The sequence below is a fragment of the Myotis davidii genome, unplaced genomic scaffold, assembly GCF_000327345.1.
Source record: "Myotis davidii unplaced genomic scaffold, ASM32734v1 scaffold608, whole genome shotgun sequence".
Lineage (NCBI taxonomy): Eukaryota > Metazoa > Chordata > Mammalia > Chiroptera > Vespertilionidae > Myotis > Myotis davidii.
The window spans coordinates 2,263,211-2,290,130 of NW_006300025.1; the positions used below are offsets into that span (position 1 = coordinate 2,263,211).

Here is a 26,920-nt window from a genome sequence, read left to right on the forward strand (position 1 = left end):
GGCCTAAGCCAGCAGGTGGACATACCCTGAGGGGTCTCAGACTGGGAGGGGGCACAGGACGGGCTGAAGGCCCCCCCCGAGTGCACAAATTTTTGTGCACCGGGCCTCTAGTATTAAATATTTGCTACCGAAAAGAGGGAGCATTCAGAGAACCAGACCAGCCTGTGCACCTATGGGTGATGTTATAAAGAGCTAGTGCAGGCCGGGTGGACCATCTGAGAACTGCAGAAGGCAGGCAGTGCAGGCCAGCAGGCAGAGTGTGGGGAAAAAAGGAGGAAAATAATTTGGAAAAGTCAGAAAGTGAATCTAAGGTGATGAATGCAGAGTAGAAGAAATGGATCCATCCACAACAGTGTGGTTCAAGAAGAAATAACCCAGAGACTGAAAATTGGGCATTTCCAGTGCACTGTCCAGCACAGTGGGCGCCAGCCCTTGCCCCTGGAGAAGGTGAGAGGTAGTGAATCCAGGCTGAAATGGGCTGTACATGTGGGACATGCACCATCTCACAACACTCAGAATGAAACAGGAGAGTGTAAAATATCACATTAATATTTTTATATTGAATACCTGTTGAAATGGTAATATGTGGATATATTCAGCTAAACGGGACAAATGATAATTCATCTCACCAGTTTCTCTTCACTGTTTTTGAAAAAAATTGCTTCAAAAGTAGAAAAATGTAAATTGCGCAGGTAGCTCATATTATATTTCTTTTTGACAGCCTGTTCTAAAAGTGCTTTTAGTGAAGTTTTTAGGAAGAGAAGAGAAAGGTTAGAGAGGAGAGAATGTGTGGGCGTAGAAATCAAATTGGGCTTAGCCAAGTTACATAACTTTGATGAGCCTCAGTGTCCTCATCTACAAAAACAGTGCTTGCTGATGGTGTCTATTTCTTGAGGTTGTTAAATCTAAGTAGGAGACCATGTAGCAGCGGTTCTCAACCTGTGGGTCGCGACCCCTTTGGCAGTCGAATGACCCTTTCACAGGGGTTGCCTAAGACCATCCTGCATATCAGATATTTACATTACGATTCATAACAGTAGCAACATTGCAGTTATGAAGTAGTAACGAAAATAATTTTATGGTTGGGTCACAACATGAGGAACTGTATTTAAAGGGCCAGAAGGTTGAGAACCACTGAAGAGCTTCTAAGCCTAAGGGGATATCTTGCATGTAGCAGGAGATCCTCAAATAGAAGTTTCATTATGCCCTTACTGGTACTTTCCCCCACCCAGAGTAACGAGGGGCTACAGAAGCAGAAAGGTGGGACTGAAATTTCAGCGAATTCTGAATGTGTATCTCAACTCTCTGAATGCTGTGGTTTGCAGCAGACCGGGCAACTGAAAAGAGGGGTAGAAAGTCCAATGGAAATACTAAAGGGAGGTGAGAAAGGACTGTACCCAGCCTGTGATGACAGAGTTATCCCCCCACTGTGAAGGGAGGATGGGACTGCAATAGAGTAAGAGTCCTGAGAGTTAGCAGGAAGGGCTTAGAAGTGCCCTGTCCAGTTTGGCTGAAAGCTGCTCTTGGATTAAGCATATCGCTTTGTTCCTATTAGGTAAAGGTGCCGATCTTCTAATTTTTGGCAATATTGGAAATCCGACTTTGAGTTAGACATAACCTCAGCAATCTACAACATTCATACATTCCCAAATAGATCTTAGCTTCCCCTAAAACAGAGAGTAAAACCCAAGCTTTTTGTTCAGTGCAGAGTCATAAAGAGAAGAACCCATGTACTCGCTACTTATAAATAAGCCATCTGCTAAAGAGACATCAGCCAACAGTGAATGTCCCGTGATCCTGGTGAGATTCAGTGGCAGCAAAAGCAAATTATTTTGGAGGCTACTCACCAAAGAACACTGATGGATAAGAAATTGTCATCCAGTTCCAATCTGTCAGATTCATCGTTCAAGAAGGGCCATATTTCTTCTTCCATTAGTTAGTCTCAATGATGGGAAAGAAAAATAGATGCCTGGCTACACTGGAAAGGTAGATTATAACCTAATTACTCCAGGCAATATTCTAACAATTACCACTGTAGAAAGATTTCATGAGACCTGCTCCATCTGCAGTGGCACCTGTGACTGGCTCCATCCTCCTCCTACCCCGCATCTAGTGACTCTTCAGTGGGCCTTCGTTTCTCATTTATAAAATGAAGATCATTCGTGCATGAAAGGACATCGTCATGCCAGTTCTCTTATTTTATGCCTGTCAGGGAAAGGCCCCAAAATTGTCCTGTAAATGCCTGGTTGGGGGTTGTGAATTGCTTTGAGTTTTAAAGGACTCCTCTCCTCCATATGCCACACACAGCATACCAAGGTTTCATCAGCCCAAGTGGAGTAAATGCTGACAGCCACAAAGACACACCATGGGCATCCTCTCCTTCACTATGTGCCTTAGGCATAAAGAAAATCCAAAAATAAAACGCCTTACGTACTGGCAAAGTATTCTAGTGGGAAATTGGTCATGGTGTTAATCACCAGTGGGTCTGATTAAATTGCTCTCTCCCCTGCCTCTATCACCCAAATTAGTAGAGTATTCCGAGTCAGCTGAATCATTTCACCATTGAGATAAGCCACTTAATAAGTGTGGGTTTTCTTCCGGCAAACCCTAAATAATTACGTTGCATGGAGAAAGAGGCATTGATTTTAGCTGGAGTGTAAAATCGAGTAGCCAGTCATTGTTTTAAAAAATAAGCAAAGACAGTTTCCAAGCTTAGCAGCTCAATTCAGATGTAACTCACTTCTACACCAGGCCTGTGACACCTGGTTGGGCACCTTTTCCCAAGAGATCAGGTTCATGTAATTCTTCCTCAGGGTGGTGTTTTCTCTCCTAATGCACAGACAGGGCTTTGCTCCATCCTGACTGACCTCAAAACCAAAATTTACAGAAAAGGAAGTCTAGTTAGAAAACAATATCAGGCAATCATTAGGTCCGAGGATGGCTCATGGGAGCTGAATAATCTCTACCAATTCTCAAAACCTATGTTTTTAAAAATAGTCTTTACTTCATTCCTGGGGGCCTAAGGTATCTGCCTTCTCCACAGTCTGACTATCCATTAGTCCACTGCCACATGCTACCAACGGGATGCCCGGCTCTCTGGGCTTGTCCAATACCCCAGCCCTTTGGGAGTCTGCAGGCAGTGCTCTCCTCCAGCACAGCATCCTTCCATTCAGGCCCGGAATCCCCAAGTGGGCTTTCACATTGTGTGGGCTCCTCTTCCTGGCTCTGGTGCTCTGGGCTGGGGAGCCCAGCTGGGGTTGAGACCCCTCGCTCCTCAGGGGAACCTTTGCAGCTGGAATATCTCTCCTGACTCTGAGCTGCTGCCCTTTTTGCATCTTTGCCTTCCCTACCAGTCTTAATGTGGTTTCTTCTGTAAATCTTTAGTTATAAGACTTCTGTTCAGCTAGCCTTCAGTTGATTCAGTTAGTTATTCAGGTTAATTGTTGTATATTTTAGTTGTAAGTACAATTTGGCCCTGGGGGGAGGTGAATATAACTTCCACCTACTCTGTCACCATCTTGCACCATCCAACTTCCGTTTTTCTTAAACATGGGTTTCCTCTGAGAAAAACACCTCAATCAAATGTGTCAAAATATAATCCTGTTGTTGAAATTTTTAAAATTCTTAGCAGTAACATCCCCCCTTTTGAGTGAAGTCGTAAGTAGAATAAATCTGTGTATTTGGTACACAGATTATATATGGTATATATATATGGTATTACATATGGTACGCATGCATATATAATGGAAAAGAATGGAGTGGTTTTGGTGAGGCGTGACCTAAGGCAGGGGGTAGGGGAGAGAAGGGAGGATGGAGCATCCCATACTTTCCATCTCCTCACTTCCTGGCTCTCAGAGAAACTTCAGATTCTCTGGGTCACCATTTGAGAAATGTGGACCTGCTTACTTTTCAATCACCTTTACTGAGATATAATTTGCATTAAAAAAATCATCATTTTAAATAACCTTATTTTGAAATAATTTTAGACTTACAAAAAGGATGTAAAATAGTGCAGAGATTTCTCAAATACCCGTCACCTAGCTTCCCTTAATGTTCACATCTTATCCAACCGTAGTACAATGATCAGAACCAGGAAATTAACACTGCAATACCATTAACGAAGCTACAGAACTTATTTGTTTTTCATGACCTTCACCATTTTGAAGACTCTGGGCCCATGTGGGTTTGTGTTCTGTTTTCTCATGATTTGATTGAGGTGATACCTGTTCAGAAGGAATACCACACTGACCTTGTACTCTTTTCAGCAACTCATATCAGGAGGATGCGATGTTGCTATGTCTTATTACTGGCGAAATTAACCTTCATCCCTTACCCTTAATGCTTTTAAGATCCATCCATGTAGTTGCACATTTTGTATATTCAGGGAGTTTATTCCTTTTTGCTGCCCAGTAGAATTCCATTGTGCAGGAATTCTTAGCTTATTCATTCACCAGTTGGTAGACATCTGGGTTGTTTCCACTTTGGGGTTATTATGAATAAAGCTGCTATGTGTCTGCAGATGTTTTCATTTCTCTTGGGTAAATACCTGGGAGTAATATATGTTGAATTGTCTAAGAAACTGCCCAACTTTCCTTCAGCATGTCTGTACTTTTATAAATTCCCACCAGTGATGCATGAGCATTCCTCCATGTTCTCCATGTTCTGACCCAAACTGGGTATCATCAGATTTTTAACTTCAAGCATTATAGTGAGATTACAGAGGTGTCTCTTTGTGGTATTTATTTGCATGTCCCTAACGACTAATAATAATGTTGAACATTTTTGCATGAGCTTCTTCCTCATCCATTGATCTTCTTTGATGAAGCGTCTGCTCAACTATTTTGCCCACTTTTAATTGCGTTGTTTATCTTCTTTTTTTGAGTTGTAAGAGTTCTTGTATCTGTTGATTACAAGTACTTCAGAAGGTATATACTAGTATTTTGCAACTATTTTCTCCCAGTCTATAGCCTGACCTTTCATTTTCTTAATAGTGTCTTTGGAATGGCAAAAGTTTGTTGTTTATGATGTGCTCCGTTTTATTTTTTTTCGTTTCCAGTTTTTCCTTTTCTGTGGTCTATCTAGTAAATCTTTGTGTAGCCCAAGCTCACAAAGATATTCTCCTGGGATGAGTTTCAAGTGGCAGTTGCACCTAGTATTTTTTCTTTCAGTTTCTCTACCTACTCCCTTAACTGTAAATTTAGAAATAAATTTTCCTCCACCCATGAAGAGCACTAAGCCTTTGGCCAGTGAAGGAATACTTACAATAATGGTGGCAAATTGATTCTTTAGTTACCCTAAATCAGGAGTCCTCAAACTTTTTAAACAGGGGCCAGTTCACTATCCCTCAGACCATTGGAAGGCTGGACTATAGTTTAAAAAAACTATGAACAAATTCCTATGCACACTGAACATATCTTATTTTGAAGTAAAAAAACAAAACAGGAACAAATACAATATTTGTATTTGCATGTGGCCCGCGGGCCATAGTTTGAGGACCCCTGCCCTAAATGCTCATGTGTTGGCTTCAATGGGGTACCTGCTACTCACACTCATTGTTTGGGTGCTCCTGGAAACAAACCCTGAGATAAGAACTAGAATGAAGGCAGTGGTGTGCTGGTAAATATGTAACAACTGGTTCTCCTAGAGGGTGGGGGGCAGGGAGACCTGATTTGAAGCATTTTCTTATTTCTGTGGTACAAAAATTCACACCATGATCAGTCTTAAGCTATCAGTACCTCAGTGGACTTGCATATTTCCTGAAAATTTAATAATTGGCCTTTGTTAGTCGTTAAGAGCCTCCACCGGCACACTACCAGGTACAGGAAGTTTATTTGAGGTCATGCCCAGGAAGCAGACATGAGGGAGTGGGGGAAGCAAGATAGGGAAAGGAGGGGAGCCAACAAAAGGGGCATTATAAAGGGGGTTAACACTGTGAACAACTGGGACTCATCCCTTTGAGGATGGTAAACCCTGATTCAGAAGTGCCCCAGTGAGGGCGGTGCAGGCTGGTTAATGATTCATTGACACTTACTCTCTCTTTGGTTGATGATTGTTTCTGGGTTGTTAAAACCTAGACACTTTCGAGCTGCTCAGCACATGGGCTGAAGAAAGTTCTCTGGCACTGAGGCTCCTCGGGCAGAAAGCAGAGCCACAGGTGAGGTGGGCCACTGTCCTGAGTAGGAAGCTGCCCGTGTGTCTTAAGTTATCCATTGTTAGACGTGGATCAGGGAGCATCCACAGCATGTGCTTCCTGTATCACATACTTTTTCTAAACCCTGGATTTCCAGCGGTCAGCAACACCTCCCATTACATCCACAATCAAAGGCACAATCCCTGTCTGGTGCAAACTTGATGGTAACATGTAACTGAAAAGAGGTACCTTCAGCCCTGGCCAGTGTGGTTCAGTTGATGGGTTGGATTTTACCATTGCATTCGCCATCCTGTTGGCTGCTAGGGAATCCTAAATCATGCATTTGCTGGAATGTGAATCTTGGGTTGGGTTTCTTTGAATGGGCAACAGAAAAGGAAACCACGCTCACCCGCAAACTTCCTGTGTGGCTACTTCAGTACCTGTGACCCCACAGAGGCAGTCAAAGAGAGGAATAAGCCTGCACTGAAGAGTCACAGGTTCTATTCCCAGTCAGGGCACATACCCAGGTTGTGGGCTCAATACCTGGTTGGTGCAGGTGCAGGAGGCAACCAATCGATGTTTCTCTCTCTCTCTCTAAAAATCTAAAAATCAATAAAAACATATCCTCAGGGGAGGATTAAAAATAAATAAATTTAAAGTCCTTACCAGCCCTAGCTGGTTTGGCTCAGTGGATAAAGCATCAGCCTGTGGACTGAAGAGTCCCCGGTTGTAAGTAAATAAATAATAAAGTCACTACCTGACCAGATCCAGTGACACTGGTATTCCAATAGGAGCCAAAATGTTTATTGGCATGTCTTATATAGAAAGTGAAAAGGGAAATTACTTCTTAGTCAGTTCTTAAAAAGATAGGTAATATAAGTATTAGATAGAATTCAATAAAATAATTTACTCGTCAGACCACTTAATTGGAATTATATATATATGGGAGGAGGGCTTGTCTTACAGATCAATAGACAGGTTGTATTCAAATACTTTCTTACTTTCAGACTGTCTTACTTGTGGTAGCATCTTGAGCTTGAGTAGCCATCTATACCCCTGAGGTCAGCCCACTGACCTTCCCTTGTTGGATGTCTGACCTAATGTTTCTGTGGTTATGAAGATCAGAGGAAATCCTATCATGACAAATAATAAGATTTTTCTTAAATGCAGAAGTCCAGTCTTTCTTGGGGCCAAAAAAAAAAAAAAATGGTGATGGCTCTGTCTTCTCCACAGGGAAAGTTCCCACTGACAGGGAACAAATGGCCCTAGATTTAGATACCGTCTGTTTTTCTGTTGTAATTAACATCGGACCCAGGGGTGGGTTGGAGTTTACCATTGCATTGGCCACCCCCACTGATTGCTGGGAAATCCTAAATCCTGTGTTTGTTGGAATGTGAAACTTGCCTTGGGTTTCTTTGGATGGGCATCAGAAAAGGAAACCAGGCTCATTAGGAAACCATTCCAATGTGACTGCTTCAATACAGGTGGCTCCCACAGATGCAGTCGAAGAGAGGAATAAGCCAGCTAATCTTTTCTTCTGCTTTTGTAAAGAAGAAAGTATGATGTCCTAAGTCTATTTCAGTTCAGTTGGTTCCACTTTTCTAACAAGTTGATTAAAATAATATTCAGTGTTACTCAGCATTTATTGAATATTTTCAACAGTCCACTTATTATGCTAAGAATTTTGCATGCATTATCTAGTTTTAAGATAACCATATCTGGTAGGAACTAGTATTTTTCCCATTTTACAGATGAGGAAAACTGAAGCCTTGATGAGGTTAAATACTCATCTCAAGTCACAAAGCTGAGATAAGGACCCACCAACTTATTTACACCAGGCAGAGCAGGAGTAAGCAGCTGGCAAGTTCTTTCCATTCCTGTTTTGTAAGTTGCAGAAGAGAACTGAAGGAACTCAGAGATACCGCTGTTCTCTAGTCCTTTATAACCTCAAGGGAATTTGTTTCCCTTTTGCTTCAGTGTGCTTTGCCCCCATGCTTTTTGATCATCTCCTGTGTTCTTATTTGCAACTCAGCTTCTTGCTTTTTCTGACCCCCAGGAGAGGTAAGTGAAAGCATGATTAAATTTTAGCTCTCTGTCTAGAGCCACAGCTCCTAACACTGGTGTCAGCATCTAAAACCTACATTGTTATTGATCCTCATTATTATTAGTGACATTGTTCCCCCCAAAAATGGAGAGGCCCTAGCTGGTTTGGTTCAGTGCATAGAGCATCAGCCTGTGGACTGAGAGGTCCCAGGTTTGATTCCAGTCAAGGGCACTTGCCCAGGTCGCTGGCTCGATCCCCAGTAGGGGGCGTGCAGGAGGCAGCCTATCAATGATTCTCTCTCATCATTGATGTTTCTATCTCGCCTCTTCCTTCCTGTCTGAAATCAATAAATATATATATTAAAAAATCAATCAATGAAAAAAAATGGAGATTTTTAGTAGATGATATGAGAGCATCCCTGTCTTAAACTTCCCAAGGGCACACCAGGTGAACGGAACACAAGAACATCACGAGACCAGCAGTCATTTGTACTATTGTCCAGGTACAAAGGATTCCTTGGAATATCTCTGAACATGAAGCCATTCTAGATCAGCCAGGGGAAGGAGGCCATGGGCCCAGCTAAGCTAATTGTCTATTAAGAGAAGTTTTGAACTTCCTAGTTAAAAGTTCATAGTAATCATTTGGTAATTGTTTAAGTGGCTTGTCATTGAAGTGTGAAGTTGGAAATACTGTAATGTGAAACTTTGGTCTAGCTTCATTAGCTGCAGTAGATCTTAAGCAATGAAATGAAGGTCAGGATTTAAAACCCACACAAGCCTGTTGGCTTTGTTCATTTATACACATAGCCCCAGACTGGATTCCTACCCATAGCCACCCAGCACCAGTCACAAGCAGAATCAGGCCAGGGACCCTGGATGACCCAGTGTCGCCCTTCACCACTAATGGGAATCACCTTCCACTCCAGGAGCACAACCTATCATACTCGGTCTGTTCTGTTCATAGAACACAGTAATGACATACAGTTAAAGAAGTGATCCCAACCTGTGGACATTGGCATGACTTTCAACTGGGTACCAAAAGCTATATTGTCGGGTGGCCATTTGACCTTCTCAGGAGGCCTAAGTACCGGAACCCTTAAAAAACATCAGTATAATAAATGGGAAAGATGGTGTCACTTTACTTGGGTTTCCACACAACACATAAATTGATCTCCTCCACCTGACCCAAACAGCCACCTGAAATAGAAATAAAGAGGATCTTCCTGCTTTTTGCTATTGCTAGCCTATTTCTATACAAGTACTTTGTTAGCACTCACATCATCCCATGCCTGAAATTGTAAAATTGAACAGTACTTAGTATTTATCAACTTTGAATAAAATGTTTCACTATCTAAATATTAACTATTCAAACTTTGAATTCACCAACAAGAAGTTGCCTACTTTAGAGTAAGTAGTTCGTCTTACAAGAGAAACTTGAAAAGAATAACAATTACAGAAAAATGGGGGAAGATTTTGCAGAATATTTTTCAGAATATTGACTATGTTTGCATCAGTAGAAATGACGTAGTAAGAGGCTTAATTTCTATATACATTTTTTATTACTAGAAGATTCGTTTTCTCCTCAATCCTCCACCAAATAAATGTTGAATAAATATTTAAAGAACATGGGTTTGAAGAGGCGCCAGATTACGAACCTGCCTGGAGTGCCTGTGTCTCAGGCCGATTCTGTTTTTGGAAGTCCTGGTTGCTCACCATATTGCCTTGCAGTTCTACTATTTGATGTTATCTGGCAGCTGTGGTGCCCACCAGCTCCCAAGACTGTTTGGAGAGAGAATAACAAGAAAAGGACGAAAAGACAAGAATGCAAATATCTTAATAACTTTAACCAGCTTAGTGCCTTTCAAAGGCACAATACTATGCAATAAACTTACTCTAACTCTGGCATGAAAATTTCTAATTGATTGTGCTTTTCCTTAGAAAGGCTCAACTCAGGTTTCCAATAAAAACTTGGAGACAAGAAGCAGGTTTCTCACCAAACTTGAAGTGAAGAGTTCCACCATCTTACAGATAGTTGAGTATTTTCTTGCAGGTGGTTGAAACTTCAAGTTTTCAAAGTCCTCCAGAGAAGTGAAATTCTGTACTACTTACAATGCATTTCTAGTGTAGACGTCATTGTCTTCGTTTTCTCAAGCCTGAAGAAGAAAGGGCAGTGTTGGCAAACAAGTCTGTTGTCAGGCAGTCTTTATATGAGACTTTGAAGAACCCTACAGAATATGCCATTATTGTTTAGTGGGGAGAGATGGACAGTGTCATTGAGAAGTGGGAGAGGAAGAAAAGGAAGGAATAAGTTAAGGGAGAATGAGAGGCCATGAGTAATCTTCAAGGCGGTGGGCATTCTGAGCCTTTAGACCAGTGGTTCTCAACCTTCCTAATGCCGCGACCCTTTAATACAGTTCTTCATGTTGTGGTGACCCCCACTTTCATCGTTACAAATTGAACATAATTAAAGCATAGTGATTAATCACAAAAATAATATGTAACTATATATGTGTTTTCCGATGGTCTTAGGCGACCCCTGTGAAAGGGTCGTTCGACCTCCTTTGGGGGTCCTGACCCACAGGTTGGGAACTGCTGTTTAGACCATTCCTCCTCTCTTGCTGAAAGCAGGTAATGGGCTAAAGCCTGAATTCTGGCTGGGATTGGAGACATGCTGATATTCTCTTGGGCTTATATTCTCTTTGCCTCAGGTTTTTGTCTTTAAAGTGGGGATAACAATAGTATTTACCTCAGGGTATATTTCAGAGAAAAACTTTAAGGCAGTTTGAGGCCCATGGTTGCATTCAGTAAATGTTAGTGGTCATAATTATCATAATCATTATCTATCTCATTATCACCATCATCATCATTATTGTCTCTTTTATGACATCACAATGTCTATCATCACCACCACTGTCATCATCATCTTCACATCATCAAATTATCCCCACCACCATCACCCTCAACATTGTGACCATCATCACAGCATCATTATCATCATCACCATCCTCATCATCATCACCATCATCATCTTTTTCCCAATCATCACATCATAGCCACTATCATCACTACCATCATCATCATCATTGTCCCCTTCATCACATCACAATCACTAGCTTCACCATCATCATACCCATTAAATCAACACCATTACTGCTGGAGTTCTTGTTCCAGCATCTAGAAGGATTCCAGAAATCTGAAGGCAATGTGTAGATTAAATAGGAGTCCAGAGACGAAACATAATTTTGAAAGGCATTTGGGGGTCAGAGGAGCCTAGTTTAAAGGAAACTAAAATCTCCTCATCTCAGGACCCCATGCTTTTTATTAACACAATTTGTCCTGAGGCAAGGCAGAGATATACACTGAAAAAGATCAGAATTTCGAAGAGTCCATTGTCAGAATGGAAGAATTAGCCTACAGCTGTTCAGGTGTTTGGCCAGTAGGAGGCAATTAACATGTAGATTAAGATGCCCTGAGCTATCTGGCAGAAAACAATCATCCCTTTTCAGGTTTGGGGAAATGCCTTCAGCCATTCCCAACAGGTGACTACATGTGTGACTCAACCCTGTTGAGTCCCCAAGTTCCATCAACCTTTTGATGAAATTCTTGCAATTATGACATGCTGGAATTGGCTTCTAACACATTACCATCATCAACCCATTTTTATCATCATCATCATCATCAAAGTTTTATCTAGTAGAATCAACAGTGATTTCCATTCAAGAAAAATAGTCTGCACTTATGCATCCAAATATCTCAGCCTGGAATACTAGAACCTCCCAAAACGGACCTTAGCATATTTCTGCAGCCTCATCTGTCTCTACTTTCTCACCCACAGTAGTGAATAATTTGTAGTTTTCAGCACAAACCACGCTAATTTGGGACACCATGCTTTTATTGATGCCATTCCCTTGTCTAGACAATTCTTTCCTGACTTTTTTGTTTGGCTGATGCCTGCTCATCTTCTTAGACATGATATAAGCATCAACGCCTCCAGAACATACCCTGCCCTCACTCTCTGAACCCTAGGTTAGGTGTTCTCCCTTTAATCTCACATAGAATCCAGTGACTAGCTCTATGTTTAGTTTTAATGTCAAATGCTATGCTTACATATTTAGCAGACATGTTGGCACTTCATCAGATAAACCTGAGTCCTCCTTACTAGTTTGTGTGCCTATCCAATAGTTTTTGTGTGCTTTCATTCTCATGGGTCTCCTTGGTGATCTTCAAATAACTATCTCAGGTTGCTGGAGCCACTTCACCAGGAAAGTGCCAGGGAATTTGTGTTCTTAATACATTAAATAGTGTCAGGTATCATAACTGCTTATTTTTGAAGTAGCGATAGGTACATGATGCCTCTGCAACACCGGTAATCTGATGTAAAAAGTCTGTGATTTCCACTAGGGACAGGTTCCCAGGTCTTGCCAATGCTTCTGTGGTTTATTGCGTGGATTCATAGTAGAAGGAAATACTGAATTCTGCTTAATGTTTAGTGAAAACAAAAACACAGGTTGTTCCCATACAAATTGACAAACTCCTTAAGTCTTTTTAAGTACTCCTTGGAGAGTTGGGGGTTCAGGGACCTCAGGTCAAGAGCCTCCATCTCACCGGAGGTCTCTGTAGAAGGAGAGATGGGGCCTGGCAGGGGTTAGAGGAGTAGAGTTACTCCTCAAATAGAACACAGCCAGTCCTCCTCCTGAGATGGTGTGTGGTGTAATGGTTAGGAGCACAGATTTGAGAGTCAGGTCACCTGGGTTCAAATCTGGCCTCCTCCAGCTACTAGCTGTGTGACCTAATCAGGTTACTGAGCTCGGTTCCCACCTGTGAGGCTAGATTAAGTCCAGTGCCCCATCCTGCAGCTGTTGAGAGGGTCAAAGGAGAATGCATACTCCTGGCACCCAGTGAGGTCACGTCAGCATCATCCCAGCTACATAAACCTGTCTCCAGAACCTTCCTTCAGTGTGTACTGAGGGGAAGTGACAATCGATAAAGCATTCTTCCCACTGAAATATTTCTCCAAAGATGGCAAATCTCTCATTCCCAAGGCTTCAAAACAATGGCCCCAATATGGTGGCCTCCAGGAACAATGACCAGACATGGGCCTCATCTGGGTAGACTCCTTTCAAGTAACATAATTATAGGACCTATGCTAATGGAGCAGGTACATTAACAGGTTCTCGTTTCCTTTAGTGCTTGGGTCCCACTGCCCTATTCAGTTGGCAGTGGTTCCCAAAGACCTTCACAGCTGACAGCATGACCACGGGGGAGTGGGACTAAGGGAGAGTCCTCCATAGACTGGCGGGAAACAGGTGTTTCTACAAGTGGCCCATTTTTATAAATTGCATTGCATTCCTTCCACAGTCTTCCTTAACCGACTTCCCTCATTTTAAAGCGATCATTTGGGGAGTGGAAGAAAACATCAGTAGAGGAAGAGGAAGTGAGACAGAGAAGGAAAATTGCTAGTAAAAGGTATTTGCTCGAGGTTGCAACACTGTGAGCACCTGAAGCTTAATTCATTGGGGGACCCAGGGAGACAGTGCAGTTACCTCCCAGGGAGTAAGGAGCTGGGTACTCACACACCAACTTTCATCAGCCATTGTTCAGGGGCTCCCAGGGACGGTCACACCCCAGAACTTCTTGACTGCTTTGTGAAAGGCTAAATCAAAAGTCTTCAAACAAATGGAGGCAGATCCTGACATTTGAAAGGCAGTGGAATGCTCTAAATTAATAAGGCCTAAAAATATGATGGGACCAGGGGCACCCAATAGCCACCTGCTACATTCCTCTTCCCTGCAACTACCTCCGACTAGATCCTCATGTTCAGAACCCTAGCCTGGCTGTGTGGCTCATAGTTTGTCTCTTCAGCCATTAGCTGTGGTGTTTCCAGTCGAATGATGCCTGCAGAGTTAGCAGAACTTGAAAGTGAGTGCTTCAGTCAGTCCCAACGTGGCATCATGGAACCATTGGATACAGAGCCATAATAGGAGGAAATTATTTTTAAAGAATTAACTTTTTAAAAAATCTAATCAAGTATGATCACTTGAAACTATGGAGGGAAAAACAGAGAAGGGGAAAGAAGGAGGATCTTTTTTGGTTATTATTCAAGCCCCATTCCCTGGGAGATTGAGAACAATTTCCACCAAGGCCAGAGTGCTACAGATCTTCCCTAGGAATTGCATCTCCAGCACCACCTTCGTTGAAATTAAAGACAGAGCCACATGAGTGCGGATGATGTAGTAAAAGGAAATTGCCTGTGAAAACCGCTGACTGGAGATGCCACATAAAACAGCAGGGTTAATGTCGTGCTGTTCAGATACATTTGCCCTCACAATTCAGAAGCCCTTCTGTATATCGACATTTCAGCTACAGCCTGTTCACCTCCATTAAGCCACAGGCCACCATAATTTCCTGTTACCTTAGGCATTTTTCAGTTTAACCACGGTCGCCAAAGTTTTCTAGTTTTATTAGTCCCAATCAACCTCTGAAACTGCCTGATGAGACAGTATTTATCTTTCAAAATCCCGGTTTAATAGCCACTTTCCCTGTGAAACCTTCTCAAACTTTCTTCACTACCCTTGTTCCTATCAGAGGCACATAGCTGCAAGTGGCAACAGAGGCGGGGGGGGGGGGGCGAAGAGGGGGAGTTCCTTTTCTCAAACAGTGAGAAATATGGAGGGAAACGATTTCTGGCATTAGATCAGCTGGTGAATGGCATCCTCAGGGCTCTGCCACCCTTAGCATATTACTGTGCATCTTCAGGCTGGTTGTCTCATGGTCATACAACAGCTGCTGCCATTCCACACATCACAACCATGTTCAAAACAGGAAGAAAGGGTGACTTTAGTAGGATCTGTCCCTCATTCTCATTGACCAAAACTGTGTCACATGGCCATGGCTAGTTTCAGGAATACTAGAAAAGCTGAGGATATTGTCAGGCCCCTCCCCCACAAGAAAAGCCCAGAAAGTCTGTTTTCTTAGAAGTTCTTCTTATTGTTGTTTTCTCTGTGGCTCTTTCTATCACCTTGGCTGTATCTGTTACCTATTGCCTAAATGATGCTGTGTAACAAATGGCCTCAAAACCTCAGTGCCATACAACAATAAACACTTACTTAGCTCCTGGGTCTTTTGAGTTGAGTTCAACTGAACCAGGTTGAGCTTGGCCAGTCTCAGCTCGCCCGTGTCCTGGGGATAGCTGCCTGTCAATTGAACCCTGACAGCTTCACTTAAGACAGCGGGAGTGATTCAGCTCCGCTTTATGTGTCCCCAGCAGACTAGCTGGGGCACGTCCTTCTGGCATTATCAGTGTGTCATGAGGTGCTTTGCTGTGTTCAAACCTTTTTATTCGTTTGTTTCCATTTACTCCCCACAACAGCCTCACAGGCTAACTAGAGAGCATGCTACGATTGGTCTCACGTTGAAGGCTCCGCCGGGTAGGGAGAGCTCGCTGCTCAAGGTGGTTCAGCCCAGAAGTGTCAAGTCCAAGATTGGATGTGGGGTCCTTTACCCGCCCTGTGCTTCCTCCAAGGCTCCAGGCTGCCTGTCTTTCAGCAGCTGCTTGCCAGTCAGTGCTACTCAGGCATTTCCTTTGACAGCTTCCAAAGGTGACAGCAGCGACTCTGTGAGCACCACCCTCCACGGGATCCATTCACCTCATATAAATGGGCCCTTGTTCTGTGCAAGCCACCCTGAGATGGTGTGGAGATGAATGTATGAAGGACTCAGCTGCTGCCCTTCCAGAGAATGGAGGCCAGGTACATGGACATAAAACATGGCTCATGGTCCAGGCAGCCCACAGTCAAGGGCCCTGATAAGTTATGAGGGAAGAGGAGATCCTGTGGTCATGAGGCCTGAGTTGTAGCTCAAATAGACCACCCCTCTTTCCTAGACACCCCTTAGTCACCATTTCTAGAAGGTGTCCCACATTTGCTCCTTCTGTTTCCTATAGCCTGGCCTCCGCTTGGATTCCAGGGTGCATTGCAGCACATTTGGATTATCCCAAGGTACTGGGCCAGTTTGAGCATTTTTGAGATTCATATCTGTCTTTCATTTTGTAATGCACCTTGTAAAAAAATGACTTAAAAAGACCATCACCCAATAATTCCACATCTGGAAATGGATTCTAGAAATAGAAAAGGATGTTGGTTTAAAGATTTTCATCACAGCAATGTTCATGGTCCATTAATTTATAGAGGAAAATAGGGAGCCACTAAACACAAAGATGTATCTAGGGTTCACACAGAGCACATTTATACATTTACGTAGATGGCATGTTGGTATGTGAGCAGACAATCAAAATAACTTCTAATAATAGAAATAAAAAACCCCAATGACTCTGACCGGCAACCCCTAAAAGTGGGTGGCTGGGGTTCTGAAATTGTCCCTCCTTCAGTGTGGTTGGGTAAGACAACTTACTAATAGGCACTCTGAAAATAGAAAGTGGCAATTGGCTGGGGAATCAGAAGTGACCTCTGTATGGGAAGGCAGCCAGGCTCCTTGAAAGGCTCAGAGAGAGCCATGCGTTCAAATCCAAGCCCTGCCATTTGCTAGCCATAAGTCCTTGGTCAAGATACTAGACACTCCTTGAGTTGTCTGAGAAATGGGGCCAGTAATCCCTGCCGCCTCCCACAAGAATTGAGAGAATTGTATGAAATAGTATTTGCAAAGTACCTAGAGCATATCTGAATTCCTGGACCAACAAATAGTGGCACATATCATTATTATTACTATTATTATTATTATTATTATTATTAACATCAATGATAATATATCCTTTGGAATTATAGGAATGGCCAAATTAATATAAAAATGCTTCACTCTCTAAAATACCTGGGTTAGCTCTTTGATAGTACCATCAATACTAGTAAGTTTTCTGCATCTTTTTTTCCTCCACATCTTAAAACTTGATTTGTACATTTGTTTTGTTTTTGTTTTATTGGTGGTAGTAGACTCTTTAGGAGCAGTTTTAGGTTCACAGCAAAACTGAGCAGAAAATATAGTGTTTGCTTATTTCCACTGTTCCCCTTCCACATACAAAGGCCCCACCCCCACCAACATCTTGTTCAGTTTTGTTTGTTTTCCAGTGGGAACCTGATTTCCAGTGGGTAGCATGGCGGAGTTAGAGCTGAGTTTCTTGAAGTAAAGTGGCAGACCTGCCCTTAGATGCTAGGGGGTGGATAGGAACCCCATCACCTGGTGGGCCCCTCCAGATGTCCAGAGGAAGGTGCCACAAGGTGTCTGACTGAGAGTGGGAATCCCCACCTCACATTGCCTTGTGCATAAGAAGTCATGTGGCCTTCTTTCTTTTTAATTTTATTTTTCAATTACAGTTGACATTCAATATTATTTTATATTAGTTTCAGGTGTACAGCACAGTGGTTAGATAATCAGATACTTGACAAAATGTCCCCCCTAATATTTAAGGTACCCACCTGGCACCGTACATAGTTATTATGAGTGGATAAAAAAGCAGGGGTACAGATACATAATGAAATACTGCTCAGCCATACTAAAGAATAGAATCTTACCATTTACAACAGCACGGATGGACCTACAGGGTATTATACTATATGAAGTAAGTCAGACAGATGAAGGCAAATATCATATGATTTCACTTATATGCAGAATCTAAAGAACAAAATAAATGAATAAACTAAACAGAAAGAGACTCATAGATATAGAGAACAAATTGATGGTTGCCAGAGGGGAGGGGAGTTGGGGGGCCGAATGAAAAAGGTGAAGGGATTAAGAAGTGCAAATTGGTAGTTACAAAATAGTCCAGCATAGGGAATATAGTCAACTGATACAGCTCAGCACCAAAAAACAAACAATTCAATTATTTAAAAATGGGCAGAGGCCCTGGCCAGTGTGGCTCAGTTGGTTGGAGTGTCATCCTGTACACCAAGGGTCACAGGTTCAATTCCCAGTCAGGGCACATACCTAGGTTGTGGATTCAGTCCCTGGTTGAGGCGCATCTGAGCAGTAACCAATCAATGTTTCTCTCCCGATCGAAGTTTCTCTCTCTCTCTCTTGCCCTTCCTCTCTCTAAAAGTCAATAAACATATCCTCCGGAGAGGGTTAAAAAAAATAGGCAGAAGGCCTGAATAGACACTTCTCCAAAAAAAACATACAGATGGCCAATAGACATGTGAAAAGATGCCCAACATCACTAATCATCTGAGAAATGCAAATTAAAACCACAATGAGAGATCACTGCACAACTGTCAGAATGGCTATCATCAATAAATCAACAAGCAACAATTGCTGGCGAGGATGTGGAGGAAAGGGAACCCTCATGTACTGTTGGTAGAATTGCAAATTGGTGCAACGCAACCGCTATGAAAATAGTATGGAGGTTCCTCAAAATAGTTAAAAATGGAACTACCTTATGAACTAGCAATTCCGCTTCTGGAAACATATTTGAAGAAACATGAAACACTAATTAGAAAATATATTTGCACCCCTATGTTCATTGCAGTTCTATTTACAATAGCCAATATATGGAATGTGTCCAACAATGGGTGAGTACATAATGTGGCTTTCAACAGCCATCAGTCTTAAAAGCACAGAGAATCTGGTAGATCTGTTCCTTTCTCATCCCAGTTCAAGCATTGATATTGTGATGTGTTAAATGGGGCTTCTTGCCTTGAAATAGGATCAATACGAAATATTGGAATGCAGTCTTTGAGAGGTGGTTTGTGGACTTCCAAATGGCATTGGCTGTTTTAGTGAGTTGAGTATGTCAGCTATGGATGGCTTATTTAGGTCTTGGTTAATTCAAAGGTGTGCAATTCTATATTCCAGTTAATGCATGTGTCTGTCCTTTCAGAGTTTATGATAATATCTGCTATCATTGGATCAGCCAAGTCATTATACAAAAGAGGATCTGAATCCATTGCAATTTGGGAATGTGTGCTCTGACTCATCTACAAAGCTATAAAATACAACATTAATTTTTTAATTGACATATTAAAAAATACCCCAAAGGCAAATAATTTTATACAGATTATAAACAAACCAATAAATAGAAAGTTATTTTTAAGGCTTTTGTGCATGCCAGGCTTCTTAGCCACCTCAGAGAATAATAAAGTGTAAAACAGAGCTGCTACTTCTCCAATCTCCCACCACCTACAAAAATCACACAGGAAATCTAAATTCAAGGTAGACAAATCAGAAAATATAGATAGGAATTATAAAATACAGGTGGAGTCACACCAACCAAGGGAGAAACTATTTTGATTTATGGCCTTTCAAACCCTTATATGCAAACACACTTATATAAGTATGCATATATGTATGCATTCTTATACATTATTTAACAAAAAAGAGATTGTACACATTATTTTATAATATTTTTCATTTAGCAATGTATTATAAGTGCCTTTCCTTGCCACTAAATACGGATTTACATAATCTCTTTTCACAGAATGTCATTGATTGATGAATTATAGTTTACATAACCCATCCCCTATGGTATATTTTGTTAGGTTTGATCATTTATTATAGTCAGCATTTTGAAACAAAATACCCCTCGTTTTGTGCACTTGTCTGATATTTCCAGACTCAGGTGTTAAGAAGTACTTGAGAATCTTACAGTCTGGTTGTAGAGACAAAACACAATGCAAAGAAAGCAAGCTCATAAAGGGAGGAGGGGTGTCTAAATTAGTTGACAGCCAAGAGTCAACGGCCAGAAAAACCATTTCACACTTAGGTTGCTACGTAAGGCTTCATGAAGGAGAGTTGTAAGTGGTAGAAAGTTAAATCAGCTTAGGTGTAAAAAGTGTATGACCAGCTCATGAAATTGCAAGTTCACTTTGATTTCAGACTGAGCTGGGTCCAGAGTTCACTTGCTGTTACTGAGCACGTTTGTGTGTGTGTGTGTGTGTGTGTGTGTGTGTGTGTGTGTGTGTGTGTGTGTGTTTGTGTATGTTTCTCATCTTTTGTGAGCTGCATTCTAAGCCAAGCTCTTTCTCCATGGCAGCTGCCTCCAGCAGCTCCAGACTCAGGAGGTTTTTATATGTCATAAGGAGAGAAACCCTCTCTCCCAGCTGAAAGGTTAATCCCTTGTAGAACTTTTGCTCACCCGCCACTGTATAAAGGGAAGTGGGTATCCTGGTGGCTACTTTGGGTCATGTGCCTGTGCCCTGTGGTGAGGAAGGTGGGCAGGGTGTGACTGAAGGCCCTTCCCATGGAGCAGTTCTCAAAAGGCAAAGATGCTGGATGGTGAAAAAATGAGAGGACGCTGGAACTTGAAGGATGAGCAACCATATCCATTAGATGCTTTGGGCTGCAATTAACAGGGAAACTCCAAATCAAAATGGTCTGTTTATCAATATGTTATGTTATGAAGTCTGGAGGCAGAGTGGGCTCTAGTACCACATGATCCTGGCTCAGTGATGTCATTAAGTTGACTGAGGGTCACCTTCATCTCAAATCAGATTTCCCTCAATATGGCTGCCAATGGCCATCAGGACTCCTAGCCTCTTTGTCCATGGCCAGCACTTGAGGGTGAAAAATAGCTCCTTCTGTCAAGAAATATAAGGCTTTTCCTACCATCTGATTGGACCAGCCTAGGTCATGTGCTCACCTCTGAATCAATAGCACACTGACTCTGGAGCTACTGGGGACTACTACACACTGATTGGCCAATTACTATCTACTCCTGGAGGAAAAGGTGGGGTTACCTTCCACATGGAATATGGTAGATATTTAAATGAAACTATAGTACCATTAGAAGGATTGGAGGACACACATTGGGTGGTCAACCAACAATGGGATCCGAATAAGACTTCATTAGTTAGAAAGGAAATATGGAGTTGGATAAGAGAGGCAATTTATGGCCTGGTCATAGCTGACCAATGATGTGGAAACAAGATTACAGAGGCTGTCCTACAGGGAACAGGAGAGTGCACTAGCTCATTTGGAAGTATTCATTTATTTATTCTTTTATTGCTTATATATTTATGGAGCACCTACCATGCACCAGGCACTATGCTGTGGTGAGTGCTGGGGATAAATGAGATAGATATAGTTCATACTTCACATGAAGTTCTAGTGGGGAAGACAGCAGGCAAATGAATTTCACAGATAATATGTCAAGAAAAAACAAAACAGCGTCGGAGGATAGAGAGAAAGGGAGGGAAAAGAATCCAAGGCCTCTTGCATAGGTTGACATTGATCCAGAGACTTGAAGGACATGATGAAGTGATACAAGGTGATCTGGGAGAGTGTATTCCCAGCAGAGGGAACAGAAAGTGCAAAGGCTATGGGACAGGCATCCATGGCATGTTTGGGGAACAATGAGGTGGACAAGGGGACAGTGATAGGGAATAATGTCAGAGAGAAAAGGTGAGATCACATGGGACCTCACAGGCATTGCAAAGACTTTGTTCTTACCCTGAGTAGGATGTTGAATTCATGATGACAGAGGGTGGCCAGACCCTCAGCCCATGGTTTTGCCCTGACTGATTTAATCCTTTCTCCTCTCCTCTCTTCTAGGCCATGTACATGTTCTACGCACTGGCCATTGTGTGTGACGACTTCTTCGTCCCCTCCTTGGAAAAGATTTGTGAGGTACGTGCCATTATTCTCAGCATTACTGAGCTGGGCACTGGTACTGCTCCAGCCTGCTCCATGGAGGTCCTGGGGAGCACTCTATGCAACCGGGGTGGGTGGGAACACCGGATATCAGCATGCTTCAGAGTGATGAGCAACATTAGCATAAAAGCGCCATCAATCTGCTTAGAATTCCAGGACACCCATCTATAGTCGGGCTTTAACACACACATGGCCAGTTTTCCCTGTCCATTGGCTATAACTCATGGTACTTACTGAGTTCTGCTTCCAGTTTTCTTTTCCTCTTTTAAAATCTGCTCCTCCATTCTCCTTGTCACTCACTCCCTCCTCTCCACCATTCCCTTCTGCTTCAGTAACCCTCCTTTGGTGATTTGTGGGGTCCTTGTCAAGTGAGGAATCTCCAGCCACACACATCCATCACCCTTCTTCTGTGTCTATGTATAGAAATGCTCCAAGCAGAGGCCTGAAAGGGGGGAAGATGAAAGAATTGGCCACAGAGACAAGGGCATGGACTCTGCTCAAAATCTGCCCAGTGACACCAGGCTGAATACCTTTTATCTGAATTTTCAGCATATCTAGAACCCTTTTATTCTCTTGCCTCCATCTTTTTCTCTGTTTTGAAATGTAGTTCCTTTATCTGGAAGCTTTCCATTTTATTTTATTTTTAATTCAGATGCCTTTCCAGAAGGGATCTCTACCAGATGCCTCTCCTATCTGGAGCTCAAGTTTCTTTATGTCATTCTCAAACTTCATTGTCCCTCCCCTTTCCTCTCTCCTTCCTCCCAAGTATCAGATTCAGTAGGTCTCGGGGGCCAACAGGGACCAGAAGTTCTATTTCTAATAAGTATCCAAGTGCTGCTGAAGGTACTGGTCTGAAACCACAGTTCAGGAACCACTAACTTAAGCAGTACCTTCTCTATCCTGGAAGTCTGTTAATTTTGTGTACTTACAAAAATAAAAGAATCAAGGCCTGGGAGTGGGTTCCTTATACCATGGAAGGAGGATGAGGAAGAAATGAGGGGACTGTGGACAGGTGTGGAAGGAAGGGCTTTGTTCAAAGTGAGGTAACCTTAGAACAGGGTGAAAGATGAAGAAGCTTTGAAGCCCTTGTAAGGGGTCATTTGCGATCTCTAAAATACCACTGTTTGGTGGTTTGTTTTTCATGCAAAGCAAACTACTCTTTCTTTTCCACACAACTTAAAAAAAAATAGTAAGACCGTTGTAGGGAGCAGCTATAGGGTCAAGCCTCAGACTGACCTGTGGCAGAGCCACATACAAGTCCCAGCTTGGAGGGCAGAGCCCTTCTAGCACAGTTAGGCTTGACCCTATAGCCGCTCCCTACATCTGGTGAGATGTTGCCAGGGCCAAAGTGAATTAGGAATGAAAGAAGAGGGGACATAAGGAGGTATGGAGGAAGAAGCCAATGGAGTGGGTGAAGGAGAGAGAGGAACTGGAGATGATCCAAGGTGTGGACTCCAGAATAATCCCCCATCGGGGAACCCAAGCTGGAGAAGACCCAGCAATGCAAGGCTCCCAGCTTGCGGCAAGTCTTGGCAAACCAACCCAGGAATGTGAGGTCGCTTTTAGGCGACCTTCCCACAGACTGCCTGCTCCCGGTGAGACAGGATGGCAGGGTGCCCTCACAACCACACCTTTTAACTTGAGGTATCAGCACTCCATCTGAGGTCTCCTCGGGACCCCATGTGAAGTTTAGCTGTTCAGTCGAGAGTGAGGAACCCCAGGATTCTAGATGAAAATGCTCCATTAGGGTTCCAGCAGCAGACTTGCTGGTTGGTGGAGCCAGAAGCCTACACCAAGGCCATGCTGCCCCTCCATGGCTGAGCAAGGGAGTGCAGCTGCTGATGTCACTGGGAAGAGTGTGATTCAAGACGATCTGGGACACCAGGAGGAACTGGCAATTTACTGATGGCCAGCAGCTCACTTTTTGAGTCATGATTGAAAACAGAAAAGCTAAACATGCTAACCAGCCTCTAATGTGTATTTGTCTTGTCTTCTTGCAGTACACCTTTGGATTAACCAATAGGGTGATCTAGAGAGTTTATTGAATAGACTATCTTGGCAGAGCTGATGCCTTCGTTACTTTCTACACACCCCTCACTCGCCCTAGCCCAGGGTTTCAAGGTCGCATTGTGGATGGAAAGTGGGTTTCAGGAGGATGACCCTCCCCACCCCAAAGCCTCCATAGCCTCTTAGAATTAAGGCTCATAAGCTGGTTACCATGAGCCTGATTTAGCCTTAGATCATCATGGTAGTGAAAAAAAATCAGGACATTTTGCATTTAAAAACAAATGTGGACTTTTGGCATCTCAAAAAATAAAGATACTTGGATGGAAGGAAACTAGACTTCAGATGGTAGGCACACAGTATATAGTAGAGTATATACTAGTAGATATTGGATTATAAATATAGACACCTGAAACTTATATGATGTTATTATTAACCAATGTCACCCCAATCAATTTAATTTAAAAGTAGAAATATTTTGGAACTCAGAGGGATCTGAGTGGTCTGATGTTAGAAAGGATGTGAATGCCTACCGTGCCTCACACTGGCCGCTCCCCTCCTCCCTTTTATCTGCACAACCCTTGGGGCATTGATATTGGGGACCTCTAGATCTTGTAAAGAGCCTTTAACTCAAGTGGACCCTCCTCCCCATCCTGTCCCCCAAGGGGGACAATGAGAGGAGCTGTGGCCCAGCCAGGGCAGTCAGGCAGCAGTGGCTGAGCTCTGGGAGGAAGAGGAAGGACCAGGCTTGAGACCTGAGAGTCACAGGGTTCCTAGGGGTAATTGGACTCACCTGTGCTTTGTCCTTGCTCCTCTGTAGCGCCTGCACCTCAGTGAAGATGTGGCTGGCGCCACGTTCATGGCGGCAGGCAGTTCGGCTCCAGAGCTGTTCACATCTGTCATAGGTAGGTGACGACCTGGGGACATCTAAGCCCTGCCCTCTCTAAAGGACCTGGGCTCAGTGGTTGTTATTCATTATTATCAATGCACAAATTTGTGCACCAGTGGGGTCCCTCTGCCTAGCCGGGATTTCGGGCCAAAACTGGCTCTCTGACATCCCCAAAGGGGTCCTGGATTGTGAGAGGGTGCAGGCCAGGCTGAGGGACCCCACCAGTTCATACTTGGGGCCAGGGAGGGACGTGGGAGGTTGCCCAGCCCGGAGGGGGCGCAGGAGGGCTCCAGGGCATGTCCAGCCGGTCTTGCTCAGTCCCGATCAGCCAGACCTCAGCAGCAAGCTAACCTACCGGTCTGAGCATCTGCCCCCTATTGGTCAGTGCATGTCATAGTGACTGGTCAACCATTCGACTGCCCCCTGATGGTCAGTGCACATCATAGCGAGCGGTTGAGCAGCCTTAGCATATCATTAGCATTATTACACTCTGATTGGTTGAATAGAAGACCAGACACTTAGCATATTAGGCTTTTATTATGTAGGATTAAAGAAATGCTTTTACTTTGCATGGATGTGCTCCAGCCCCAATGCCAATGCTCTTGTGGGACAATGTCCCCAGTGCAGATTAAAGAGCTCCCTCCAATCCTTGACTGCTTCCTGCATACCCTTTGTGATCAGCCTGACACTTAAGAAAGTTCCTCTGCACACACCTTGGAATACGACCCCCACAACAGCCAGGCTGATGCTGGCTCTGTGTTTCAGGCGTCTTCATCACCAAGGGCGACGTGGGAGTTGGGACCATCGTGGGCTCAGCGGTGTTCAATATCCTGTGCATCATCGGAGTCTGCGGGCTCTTCGCTGGGCAGGTAGGAGTGATGGCAGAGCAGTGTCTGGGAGGGAGGGCGTGGAGATGAGGCAGCGGCCTGTCTGGCAGGAGCAGAACCAGCATGAGGACCAGTGGTCTTGGACAGTGAGGATGTGGGATCTCACGCCCCAGGAGGCTGGCTCCGCTAGACCTGGAAATTTCCAGGCACCATTCTTTGGTCTCCATGTTGATGGAATATAGAGTTCCCAGGTTCATGTAAGTAATTAACCAGTCTGAAGATATGAGCCACGGATCTGAAGGTGCCATGCTCATTTTGATATATTGATCTGAATTGGAAAACCTAAAACAATTTTGGGTATGGTGTTCCCTCAATGTAAATAGAGTAAAAAGAGAGAAAGAAGGAGACAGGAAATGACAGGTGTGTGTTTTTCTGCTAAAAACAATTTGCATCCATCACAATTTAGGACCCATCTATAGTCAAGAAGCATTTTATTTACATGTTCACTTTAGCTGACTTTTGGGGTCACCAGGGGTTTTGCATGCCTGCATTTTATCTATGAAGACTATGCCACTGCCAGGGGGTATCGTGGGGTCTTTGTCCTTTATGAACTCTGGTGTGCATTTTGGAAAGTCTTGGGAAGACACCCGAAGTCACCAAAGTGTGAGGCTTTCCGGCATCCATGGCATTGCAGGGGCAAACAGGGGCTTGCAGCCATCCTGCCAGCACTCATGTCCTAGTTTCCTGGTAGAAACACCCAGGACTCTGAGTATTATCTAGGAAAAGTGACTTTGAGAAGCCCATCAAGGGTGTCCACTTGCAGTATTGAGGTACCTGGTGGTCTGATCCAAGGTCCTGATAGAAGTGGCTGGGTGGTTTGAAGGGCTACAGAAAGCTCCTGGTAATTTTCTCCCACGCCTTTCTGTGGCCCCCTTGGTCATTCAGTCAGCCGACCAGGGGCACCCAATGCTGCCTGTCTCTTGAATGCAGACTAGAGAAATGTCTGAAGCAGGATGCACTCCAGCACACCACCGCTGTTCCCCACTGCTTGCCTTTACCTCCATCATCTTCGTACCGATTTCTTTGTCTGGGTAGCCTGGTGAGTTTGTTACTCCTGGTGACAGGCAGGACACCTTGATTTCATCAAGAATCAGCTCCAGCGCTCACAGGTGAACAGTTACTTCTGAGAGGGGACAGCTGTGTCCACATGTGATTATTGAGTTCTGCCCAGCTTACTGGACTGAACATTTTCTTTATCCTTTTGGTCAGTTCTCTCTTTGTCTTAGATTTTGTGGACCCACAATATAGTGTTTTGTCGATCTCCTATAAATGTAGTCAGTACCCCAAAACAGTCTCTGTCTTTGCCTTCACTTCCATTTGTACTTCACTGGCTCTCATCTGAGTTGGAGATGAACAGTCACATCCTGCAGAAGTCTG

The 26,920-nt window shown here is 43.4% G+C and overlaps 1 protein-coding gene across 1 annotated transcript in view; it reads left to right on the plus strand.

Moving 5' to 3' along the window:
- SLC24A3 (solute carrier family 24 (sodium/potassium/calcium exchanger), member 3) overlaps positions 1 to 26,920 on the plus strand; it is a 497,602-nt gene that overhangs the window by 333,739 nt on the left and 136,943 nt on the right. The window contains exons 4-6 of the mRNA XM_015572039.1: positions 21,665 to 21,739; positions 24,588 to 24,672; positions 25,422 to 25,525. Of these exons, the coding sequence (XP_015427525.1) occupies positions 21,665 to 21,739; positions 24,588 to 24,672; positions 25,422 to 25,525 (264 nt within the window). The remainder of the gene's footprint in view (positions 1 to 21,664; positions 21,740 to 24,587; positions 24,673 to 25,421; positions 25,526 to 26,920) is intronic.